This window comes from Orycteropus afer, unplaced genomic scaffold (genome assembly GCF_000298275.1).
Source record: "Orycteropus afer afer isolate SDZICR_OR568_19922 unplaced genomic scaffold, OryAfe1.0 scaffold00052, whole genome shotgun sequence".
NCBI classification, from domain to species: Eukaryota; Metazoa; Chordata; class Mammalia; order Tubulidentata; family Orycteropodidae; genus Orycteropus; species Orycteropus afer.
In genome coordinates, this window is record NW_006921639.1 from 12,766,787 (window position 1) to 12,778,815 (window position 12,029).

At 48.8% G+C, this 12,029-nt stretch overlaps 1 protein-coding gene across 1 annotated transcript in view; it reads left to right on the plus strand.

Moving 5' to 3' along the window:
* Positions 1 to 12,029, plus strand: part of DLG5 (discs large MAGUK scaffold protein 5) — a 222,015-nt gene that overhangs the window by 154,330 nt on the left and 55,656 nt on the right. The window contains exons 7-9 of the mRNA XM_007938647.2: positions 4,252 to 4,564; positions 9,223 to 9,407; positions 11,340 to 11,465. Of these exons, the coding sequence (XP_007936838.1) occupies positions 4,252 to 4,564; positions 9,223 to 9,407; positions 11,340 to 11,465 (624 nt within the window). The remainder of the gene's footprint in view (positions 1 to 4,251; positions 4,565 to 9,222; positions 9,408 to 11,339; positions 11,466 to 12,029) is intronic.

The window sequence follows — 12,029 nt, forward strand, 5'->3', positions numbered from 1 at the left end:
ATCCTGCATTGTTTTGATTTTAGCTGATTGATCACATTGCATTCGATTTATATTATAAAACGTAATCTGCTCTGCCTAAGGCCAACTGATTTAATCATATGTAATGCCAGTTAGTCCTCAGGTTACAAATGTCTGACTCACAGACAGTTTCTATTTGTCCTTTAATACAAGGCTTTGAATTGGTTCTTTTGTGGCCAATGAAGCAAAATAGAAACAGACTAGAATTTTTACAATTTCCATTATTTTTCATGGTAACTGAACAGGGAGAATTACAGGTTTTGAAGCCCTGAAATGAGAGACTTGGATGAAGCATAGTGAGCCTGATGAGTGAGATTGGATTATTGACAGGATTGTGGAGAGCTACACATAATCAAAGTGATACCATTGGCTGCCATCTTTGATTGGGGCACCACCTCCATCTTTGATTAGGGCACTGCCATCTTTGAAGCCCTGCTTTAATGTTATGTAAATTTACCCTCACACTGAAATGATTGAATCATTCCCTCCAAAAACCGAAACCCAAACCCAAATGCACTGCTGTCTAGTTGATTCCGGCTCACAGCAACCCTGTAGGACAGGGTAGAACTGTTCCATGGAGTTTCCAAGGCTGTCAATCTTGATGGAAGCAGAAGGCCACATCTTTCTTGCATGGAGCAGCTGGTAGGTTCAAACTGTTGACCTTTTGGTTAGCAGCCAAGTGCTTTAACCACTGCACCACTAGGGCTCCTTGAACCAATGCTTAAAAAAAAAAAAACAACCAAGCCAAATCCACTACCATTGAGTCAATTCTGACTCATAGCAGCCCCTCATTGGGCTTCCAAGGCCGTAAATCTTTACAGAAGATTTACTCCCATGGCACAGCTGGTGGGTTCGAACCACTGACCTTTGGTTAGCAGTCAAATGCCTTAATCACTATACCACCAGAGCTCCTATGAACCAGTCCTTACTCACAACAAATTCTTTATCACAGTCGTCTTCACTTGCTGCATGTGCAGCTTTTTAAAATTAATTAATTAATTTTTATTGTGATTTGGGTGAAAATTTGCATAGCAAATTCAGTTTCCATACAGCAGTTCACATACACTTTGTCTCATGACATTGACTACAATTTACCCCAATGCAACAGCTCCCCTCCTACTTTCTCCCGATAGTTACCTCTTCCTTGTGTCCATCCCTCCATGCACTCCTGCCCCTGAGCTGTCCCCTGTGCATCAGCAGCCTTTCTTTCTCCCATGATTGTTCTCTCCAAGGAGTGTATCTACTTAATGTAAATGTTCAACTCATATGCCTGTCTTTCGTTTGGCTGGAAGCCACAGGAGTGGGTTTAATTCCAGACTTGAAGGGTAGCTAGGGGCTATAGTTCCACCAGGCTCTATCAGACCAGCAAGCCTGGTCCCATTTTTTTTTTTTTTTTTCCAAATGATTTTGAGTTTTGTTCCACATTGTTCTCCCTCTCAATCCAGAATCTCTTACATAGATTCCCCTCTGAGTGGTAGACAGTGGTAGCCGGGCACCATCTAGTTCTCCTGGTCTCACAGTTGTATAGGATGCAGATGGCATGGTGTACCAGTTGCTAGGACTAATTCTTTCCATGAATCTTTGGTTTTCTTCATTCTTGTTTGTTCTGGATGAGGAGAGACCCGTCGTTGCATCTAGATGGCTGCTTGCAAGCTTTTAAGATCCCAGTCGCTACTCACCAAAGTAGGAGGTAGAACAGTGTTTTGTGTGGTATGTTATGCCAATTGAGCTTGATGGCCCCTGCGACTCTGGTCCTGAGCCCACAGGTTCAACCACTCGCTCCCTCTGGGTAGGTGGCTGTGCCCAAGAAGTGACCTTGTCCCTTGTGAGCTCTACTATATACCTGGGAATTCTTACAGAACATACAAATACACTTGTAGAACCATTGTCTGCTGCAAAAAGGGCAAGGAGGCCACATGTTCTGACCTCCTGTAATCCCATGAGAGGAAGACAGGAATACCAGCAGTAACCCAAGGCCTATTACTGCAAGGCCAGACATGCTGCCTCCCTCCAGCACTTTCACCAACTGTTCCTCTCAAAACACCCACCACCTCTCTCCTGGGTTTAATAATTTGCTGCAGTGGCCACACAGAACTCACAGATTATGGGGTTTATTAGGGAAGCACCACAGGCTACAATTCAAGTTCAGGGAAAATGCTCAGTCTCTCTCCCAGCCCACCGTCTTTCAGCCAACAGTCTCTCACAGTCTCTTTCCCAGCAGTGCTGGTACCTCGGTGTCTCACTCAGTGATGCATGTCTCTTGCGTCTCTCTCCCAGCAATGCATGTCTCAGGAGCCCGTGTCTCTTTCAGCAGCACGTCTTCTTCAACCAGCAGTCAGAGAGAGTTCTGTCTCCAGGAGGCCTCCTTTTGAGCCTGGCAGGGTGGTCAAACTAGCCAATCATAGCATCAGAACTCAAAGCACCTGAGAGAGAGTGGGCACCTCCCAGAACATTGTATTGTGCCACGCCCAACAGAAATAACCCAGGTGGATAGCTTCAGCAATCAGGAGCTCCTCAGTTGCTCATAGCAAATCCCACCTTGGAGTTTACAAAGACTTACGGGTAGAAAAGCCACACTAAGTAATTTACTACACTGCATCTGCCAACCTTATACATGGTCTTGGGTATACTCTCTGCTGCACAGACATACGTAATAGTTCAGCCTGTCCATCCATCTATCCACCTGTATACCCATGTTTGCCTTCACTGACAATGCAGTACTGTATTGCACATGTAGCTTTTAAATCATTGAAAAGGCTTTGAACCTTTTCTTGCAATGAACCAAAATCAAGTTAAACCCACTGCCATCAAGTCAATTCCAACACATATCCACCCCATAGGACAGAGTAGAACTGTCCCACAGGGTTTCCAAGGCTGTAAATCTTCACAGAAGTATAGTCTCATCTATCTCCCATGGAATAGCTCGTGAGTTTGAACCTCTGACCTTTTGGTTAGCAGCTGAATGCCTTAACCATTACACTACCAGTTTAAAATAAGGCTAAATAAGAGCTGCATGCACCTGTTACAACTGAGCTACAAATATGATTTAAAGACACACTTAGGAACAGATCTTGTTTGTAATCTGGGTACTGCCTGTATACTCCAGGACAGTCACTCGACTTGCATTTGGCCAAATCACTGGGAACCCTAGCCTAGTGAAGTTGATACATAAAATTAACCATCACTGTCATTCACTGTGTCTTGGGAGTTGTGGCTTCTTTCTCCTACCTGTACAGTTCTCGTGGGTTCTGAGCATCCTTTATCTTAAGTTTTCCCACAAGTCTTTCCTGTCTGTCTCAGCCACCTACCCAGCAAAGAGGAAAGTTCATTTCTATGGGCATTATTTCTTCTACAGTTGTATTTGGTATTAGAGAATATAATCATCTTTGGAGATGTGGTCACTGCCCTCAAAACAGTTTTTTTTGTAAGGAACATTCCTGTTGAAAACTAGTTCTCTGGAGTGTTCCTTGGGTGCGCAGGTTTGGTAACTGTTGGGTCAAACACAGAAAGGCTTGTTTCCTGCAGGATTTGCCAGGCTTTTCCTCTGGAATTCCACAGTCTCCAACAGGGGAACTCAGGCTGCAGTGTTTCCCGAACAGAAGTGATCGTGGGCAACATTTTTAAAATGGAACTTTTGACACAGGGGTGTTCTAAGGAACACACTTTGACACTTCGAGAAATGGTGCTCTCGAGCTGCAGACTCTTAATTTGCAGGGTTGTTTCGTGTGGATAGTACCTTCTGGCCTGGAAGGACTGGGCCGTGACCTTGGGCCAGTCACCTGCTTCCTCAAAGCCCTGTTGCCTGTATGTGTAAATGAGGTTGCTGGACTGAATGATTGTTAAGGCCACTATGGTATCTCATATACTGTGATTGTTTTTGTTTTTGTATTGGACGTTTAATTTTATTTTCAAAATTATTTTTTGTTATTTGGTGCAAATGTACTGTGATTTTTTTTTTTAAAGAATGTAGCCTGGCTGTGGAAGAAATAAGGTGTTAGTTATTTCTAGTAGAGCAGAGGGCATGACGTCCTCAGTTCAACTTGTGGTATTTGTAAGAGGCTGAGAAAATTCCAGTTCAGAGGCACTGGTCCTCCGTGACTTTTCTCTCTTGGGTGTGCGGGAGAATGACCTCACTAGAAACTTCATGCTTGGCTGTCCAGCACGGCAGAGTGGCCCAGCAGCTGACCGGTAGGGCACTGCCCTGCCCCCATGTCCCAGTGCCTCTCTCCCCAGGTTCGAGGCAATCCACCATGAGTTGAACAAGGCAACGGCCCAGAACAAGGACCTCCAGTGGGAGATGGAGCTGCTGCAGTCGGAGCTGACGGAGCTGAGGAGTGCACAGGCAAAGACTGCAAAGGAGTCGGAAAAGTATAAGGAGGAGCGAGACGCGGTGTATAGCGAGTACAAGCTCATCATGAGTGAGCGGGACCAAGTCATCTCCGAGCTGGACAAGCTACAGACCGAGGTGGAGCTGGCCGAATCCAAGCTCAAGAGCAGCACGTCTGAGAAGAAGGCGGCCAGTGAGGAGATGGAGGCGCTGCGGCAGGTAGGCGGGTAGCAAGTAGGTGGGCAGCTGTTTTGGTTACCTAAATCAAAACCAAACCAGGCTCACTGCCATCGAGTCGGATGTGACTCACAGCAACCCCTCCTTGGGTTTCCAAGGCGCTATCACTGTGGGAGTAGATTGCCCAACCTTCCTTCTGAGGAGTGGCTGATGGGTTTGAACTGCCAGCCTTCTGGTTAGCAGTCATATGCCTTAGGCATTATGCCACCAGAGCTCCCTAGTGCCACTCTAATGGAAATATACCAGAAATGGGATGGCTTTGTTGTTGTTATGTGCCATCGAGTTGGACCAGACTCATAGCAACCCCTCCTTGGGTTTCCGAGGTGGTATCACTATGGAAGTAGATTGCCCAACTTTCCTTCCAAGGAGTGGCTGGTGGGTTTGAACCATCATCCTCCTGGTTAGCAGTCAAGTGCCTTAGGCACTATGCTACCAGAGCTCCTGAGATGGCTTTAACATTTTCTTACAATTTTGGAGGTTAGAAGTTTGATTCCAGGTGCCAGGCTCTAAGGGCTAGATGAAAGCACCTCAACCTTGGGCTTCAACTCTGCCTCTTGCTCCTGGTCCACTGAAGCCAGAGGCATCTCTTCACTCAGACAGCTGCTGGCTGACAAACCCAAAGTCGACAAGTGAAAAGGCACAGTTCCTGATACTACCAAACCCCATGGCCAGCCATTAATTCAAGTCCATTGAAAGTTGCAAGATCAGTAGGGCAACATGATAGGCTGCTGAACAACAGCTTGACTGCATGCAGGGTTCAGGCATGCCATCAGATGGAGACCTTCCTCATAGTGGCTTCTTATATGCTGGAAGCAGCCCACATCCCTAAAGCAGTTACTCAGCTGCTCCAGTAGGTTCCACCATGGAGTTAATTACCAGTTTCACCAGGGGGAATAACCACATCCAGCCAGCCACTCAGTGAGGCCCAGCCAGGTTGACATACAACCTTAACTACCACAGCAGCCTTGCAGCTTCTCATATAGCAGCGAGGGAGTAAGAGGCTACAGAGTACATAGTATTCAGCTTGGAAGACCTCTTCCAAGTTGGACTCTAGGGCTTCTCCTTTTAGGCCCACATGTCCTGGCTGTGTTATCAGGCACTGCCAGAGTAACTGCTGGGTCTGTGCTCAGCACCCAGCTCTGGGCTGGGGCTGGCTAGAGGGAACACAAAGAAGGCCCACCTGTAGTCCCAGGCTTCTGGAGCTTATAGCCCAGGAAGAAGGTCAGATGACACACATAGACACCCTCATACCCACAACCACAGTCAAGTAATTGCAAGTCAGTCTTGTGCTGAAAGTAAAGTCAGAGGTTATCTCAAGACTTGCTGATTAAGAAGTGAGATCCCAAAACCAAGTTCCCAAGGCTAGAGCCATGTTTACCCTTGAGAATTGGAAGAGCACCCTCAGGAGCTCTTTGCCACCAGCCACCACTGCCTGTATCTGAAGGAGACTGCTCTTAGAGAGGGGTGGCCTGGGCTTGTGCTGGGAACATGTTATACTAGCCTGAGCCCTAGGCCCTTCTACTAAAGCCGTGCTCCCTGGGGACCATGCCTTGATTGGGGTGTTCAGTAGCATTAGATAGGCCACTCAGCTGGACTCCTGTGATCAGTGTGGATTTCCCGCATCCTTTCTACCCAGCCACCCCCACCTCATTAGTGGTGCTGCTCACCCTAACTCCAGGTGCGTCTTCCTGGGGCTTGGAACCCCTACCTCATTAGCGGTGCTGCTCACCCCAACTCCAGGTGCATCCTCCTGGGGCTTTGAACCCCCATCTCATTAGTGGTGCTGCTCACCCTAACTCCAGGTGTGTCCTCCTGGGGCTTGGACCGGCTCGTGGACTCCCCATATCTGAGAGTCCCTTCCCTTTCTGTTGGTCAGTGCTATTTAGAGCTGCTGAACATGATCATAGCAGATCTTCCCCATCAAAGTAGTTCTCTATCCATGCCTCCCCATCATTCTTCTTGTCTGTGTAGGTCAGTTAGAACCTCTTCTACAAGTAGCCAAAAACATGGTGCTAAGGCTCAAGCAAATTGGCAGAGGAACAGTGAGCACTGGAGGACTATAGCCGGACCCCTCTCTCCTCTACACAGTGCACAGCTGATGCCCAAGGGCAGCTGGGGCCCTGTGTGTGTCTCCACTAGCCATCATGCCTCATGTCCAGGCAGCCCAAGGAACTGTGGGGAGTCAGGGCCTCCTCAGTCCACTCTTTTCACCTTTCTGTGCCATTGAGTTGATTCCATTCATAGTGACCCCCATTGGGTTTCTGAGGTGGTGAATCTTTATGGAATTAGATTGCCCCATCTTCTTTCCACAGAGTGGCTGGGGAGTTTGCACTGCCAACTTTCTGGTTAGTAGTCAGTGCCTCAGGCACTGTGCCACCAGTTCTTAGAAAAAGGAATAAGAGTAATTGAAGGACCTCCTCAGCTGAGCCCCCAACCTGGAAGGTGCTGGAGAGGCCTGGAGTGGGATACCCAGGAAGGCAACCCCACCCTAGGGGTCTCACCAGGTCATGGGAGGGAGTCAGACTCCATCCATCCTCAGGGCCAGGATGGCTGGGTAAGAAGTGGTCTTATCCAGGGAGCCAGGCAAAATTCAGAAACCGCAGAGGATTTCAACTCCAGAAGCACCCAGCTGCAGGGGTGGAGGCAGGGCAGGGCTCTCTTCTCTGCCTACTGACTCGGAACAGTGCCTCAGAGAGATTCCTGCCTCAGCTGACAGAAGACTTGATGCCCAGCCAATACCCCCTACGTCGGCCTGGGAACTGAACTCAGTCTGAAGGGCATGGCCTTAGGAGTGATGGCCACACCCAGAAACCATTTCCAAAGGCTGCAAGGAGACATGCGTTAGCACTGCTCACGCATGGGCCAGCACTCAGGGAATCTGCCGCCGCTCTTCCTCATACTGCTCTGTGCCTTCCAAACGTCTCCAGAGTGTACTGTTGGCCCCTCCTGGTTCAAACACCCACTCAAGCAGCCTCCCTATCCTGTCACAGGTTCCCCTGTGTAAGACCTTACTTGCTTGACATTCCTCCACACTTTCTTTACTGACTGAGTCACTTTCAGTTTTCTTAGTCTTTCTATGCCCCTCATCTGATGAGGATTTTCTCCTAACAATTAAGCATCTCATATTTCAGAATATAAAAATGAATTGCTAGTTGGGGGGGAAATGCAGAACAGAAATTTCAAATTCTCATGGACTCTAGACTTTCTGAAGTCATGGAGGTTGGATGAACCCCTGAAACTACTGCCCTGAGATAATCTCTGAACCTTAAACCAGAAATATTCCCTGAAGTCATTTTAAAGCCCAACAACAGTTTAGTTGAACTAGTGAAAAAAGGTCTTCCTTGAGCGTTGTGGTCTTGTAGGCACACTCTATGTGGAATCAATCACCAACAGCAACTCAAAAAATTAGACAGGAACCTTGGGGCAATGTGTTTATGTTAATGAAGAAGGAACAACTCAGAAAAGGAGGGTGAGAATAGATTTACAGCTTGAAGAATGTGATCATTGTCCCTAAATTGTATCATGTTGGATTGGTGTGTGTTTTGCTGTATATATTCTCAACAACAATAACATTTAGAAGAAAAACAAACAGAAAAATAAATTGCTGGTTTTTCTAGGACTAAATTATAAGACATTATCTCTGCTTATGTGTTTTCTTTATATTGAGATGTAATCCATACTGCAGACTGTAGTCTTCAGTCTTCATCAGCAGGTACTTCAAGTTGTCCTCACTTTCAGCAAGCAAAGGTGTATCGTCAGTGTATCACAGGTTGTTAATGAGCCTTCCTCCAATCCTGATGCCATGTTCTTCATATAATCCAGCTTCTCGGATTATTTGCTCAGCATACAGATTGAATAAGTATGATGAAAGGATACAACCTTGACATACTCCCTTCCTGATTTTAAACCATGCTGTATCTCCTACTCTATCCAAGATCTCCTACACAGATCCCCAGGGGCAGTTTTCTATTTGAAATTTTAATGGTGCATATAATTGTTTGGAGAGGTGTCAAGATGCCAGTGTGCCTGATTTCAACTTTTTATATGAACAGAAATAAGCAGTACTTCACCAATAAAAACACTGGTGTATCATATTTAAAAATAACTCCACATGCTAGAGCATAAAACCCAGTATTGCAGACACAGAAGTTGGGAAAACTATTATTTTTCTGCTTCGAGTGTGACCAGTGTCAGCACCCTCCATGGCAGCCCAGACTCATGTGATTTTATTAGGAGAGATCTTTAGAAAGCTATAATGAGCTCTGGGGAGGGTATGGACCAGCTAAGTGGTGACCATAACCTCTAACAAGGATGCCATGGGTGGCATTCCTTCTGGACCCCTGAGGCCTTTGGCTGAGCAGAGGCTAACACACAGCCCAGGACCGTGTGGGGTCTTGAGAGTTCGGACTGGAACTCTAGCCTAGCATCATTAGTAGTTTTGACTGTAGACATGTGCGTGAAGTCATTGGGGGGTACAGGAAGGGTTGGTATGTTGGATTGAGCTCAGGTTATGATCCAGGTACACCCCACTTTCCGCCAAGCTCCCTAGAGCCACAACTCAACCCCTAGCACTGATAGGGGGATCCTCAGGGCCAGAAAGCTTAGTAAAGGCCCTCTCTTCTTGTCCCTACACCCTCCAGATCAAGGACACGGTGACAATGGACGCTGGGAGAGCCAACAAGGAGGTTGAAATCCTCCGAAAGCAATGCAAGGCTCTGTGCCAGGAGCTGAAGGAAGCCCTGCAGGAGGCAGATGTGGCTAAGTGCCGGCGGGACTGGGCGTTCCAGGAGCGGGACAAGATCGTGGCGGAGCGCGACAGCATCCGGTACAGGGCCACCCACACCCTTAGATCCGCTCCTTAGGTGGGGTCTGTGGGAGGGTCAGATTGTGTGCAGGTAGAGTAGGGACTCCTGGCTCCTCCCTAGCCCCAGCTCCCCCTCAGTTTCTTTATGTCTGACCTTCCTACATCACTTTACTCTGAATGTCCTGAGCTGCCTGTGTCCAGACACGGTCTCTATGAAGTGGGACAGACCTGTGCTAGGGGCTTCTGATGAGACCATACAGCAGAAGCGGATTCTTTTAGCTCATATGCATTGGGTGGCTGCTGTCTGCTGGGGTCTCAGATTCCTGGAGCAAGGGATGGGATAGGAACAGCCTCCAAGACCAGCAGACACATACGATGCCTATAGGTCTGATGCTGTGTAGGGCCTGGGCCAGATCTGTAGGCAGGTCACTGGGGGGACAAGAGTCTGTGGATGGCAGCCCTAGGGCAGCAGGGAGGAAGGTGCTCACATGACCATCCCAGGATAGCTTGGCGCATGCATGCTGATCCCAGGGTAGGGGGTGAGGGAGAGGAGGACATATGTATTGTTACCTCAGGGCAGCAGGGAGAAGGGTGTGTGCATGGCCATCCCAGGGCAGTGAGGAGGAGGGCATGTGCATGGTGATCCCAGGGTGGTGAGCAGAGGTTACTGCTGGTAGGAAGCTCTCACCAGAAAGTATGGCATTTGAGCTGGAACTTAGCAGGAGTGGTGAGCGGGGAAGGGTGTTGAGGAGTGAAGGAGTAGCATGGACAAGGTGTGGGGTGTGCTCAGGGTGAGATACGGGCAGGACTGGAGCAGGGTATTTGGGAGGGCCATAAGGAGAGGAGGCTGACAGGTCTTGAGGGCATGTTGTAAAGGCCCTGAAAGGTAAGCCAAGAAGTGTGGCTTTGATCCTTCTTGCAACAGAACTGGGAGAGCCCAAGAGGGTGTAAGGGAGGCACATGCCTTAGTCTTTGAGGGGTTTCTGAAGGATACTTTGTGGCCATTTGGAGGCAGATGATGTCTGAGGGGCCAGTCAGGAGAGTTGGGGTGGCCAGACATGGAGTGGCAAGTCTCAGCTGATGGCGAGCAGCTTCGTGCACAGTGCAGTAAGGGTCGGGGCAGGGACTCGAAGGCAGCAGATATGACAGGGTGACCCCAGTGGGATTGGTGCTCAGTGGGTCCCTCTGACCCTCTCTAGGTTTCTCCAGGTGCAGCCATGAGCTAGAGTGTTAGCAAGGGGTGGGGCATGGGATGGGGTTGGGGATGTGGAGGGATGGGGTCCAGCCATTAGTATGCACCAGTGGCAGGATACAATTCTGAGGTGCACAGAGCAGACTCTGCACTGTCAGGAATGCCCATCCTCTTGCTTCTCCTCTTGAGTAGCTGAGGAGATCTTGGGTCCCAGAAACCACACCTTCTTTTAATATTGCAGGGTACCTGCACAGACCTCAGGGCTACAGGGCTGCATGTGGCTTCCAGCCCAGTGGAGGGTTGGCTGTGGAAATCTTGCATCTGGGTGGTTAAGAGACATGTGGTAGATGCTGGAACACAGAAGCCTGGGGGGGTTCATTGCAGAGGAGACCCCCAGACAGGTGTTAGAATAGTGACTGTGTGCAGGAGGGTGGTGGTCCTTAACCTAAGTAAGGCACATTGAGTGTGGAATTGTGGGAAGAGCCTTGGACTGGATGTTTGGAACCTGATGCTCATTGCCCAGTGGTCTTAGGGCTATCTATTCCCCTCTGGATTCCTCAGTGTTCCTGTCACGGGACATCGTTGGCCTGAGAGAGCTCCCCCCAAATCCAAAGTGTGTCTTTTGTGTGCCATCTGGGGCAAGGCAGGAGTTCCTGAGCTTTGGAAGCTGGGGCCGCCAGGCCATCCACGGCAGGCTCCTCCACGAGACTCTTCTTCACCTACCTCTGATGTGATCTTGCCCTCTGCCCCCTCTCTGCCAGGACGCTATGTGACAACCTGCGGCGGGAGCGGGACCGGGCTGTGAGCGAGCTGGCCGAGGCCCTGCGCAGCCTGGATGACACTCGCAAGCAGAAGAACGATGTCAGCCGCGAGCTTAAGGAGCTCAAGTAGGCCTGGGGGGTGGGAGGAGGCATGTGACCACTGATGAGTGTGCCTGGGAGTGGGTGCCCACCTCCTGTCAAGGTTCAGTCTGGCCATTCAGTCTACTTACTCTGCCTCACCTTGTCAATCTGTAGAATGGATCCAAATATCTCAGTGCTCATCTTGAGAATTGATGAGAAGTTCTTAGACACTACAGGAGATGGTACCAGCCCTTTGGTTATTAGCACATGGTGATGGTGCTGGCATGTATTGAAAGAGCACATAGGAAGGAAGCTGTGAGATACAAGATGTGGTTCTTGCCATTTGGGAACATGCCAATAATTCACTCATCCCACAGGTATTTCTTGAGGGCACCCTCTGTGTGGGTCAGACCCTGAACAGACGGTGCTGAACAACAAAGTCCCTGCCCTCAAGGTGCTCACAGTCCACTGAAGGAGACGGACCAAAGGCAGTGCCATTTGGGAATCAAATATGTAAATGAATACAATGATAGCCTGTGGTTCATTGCTTTGAAGGCAGCCGTTCTGCTTGTATTTTTTAGAAGACTGTTAGGGGTGTCAGACAACCTT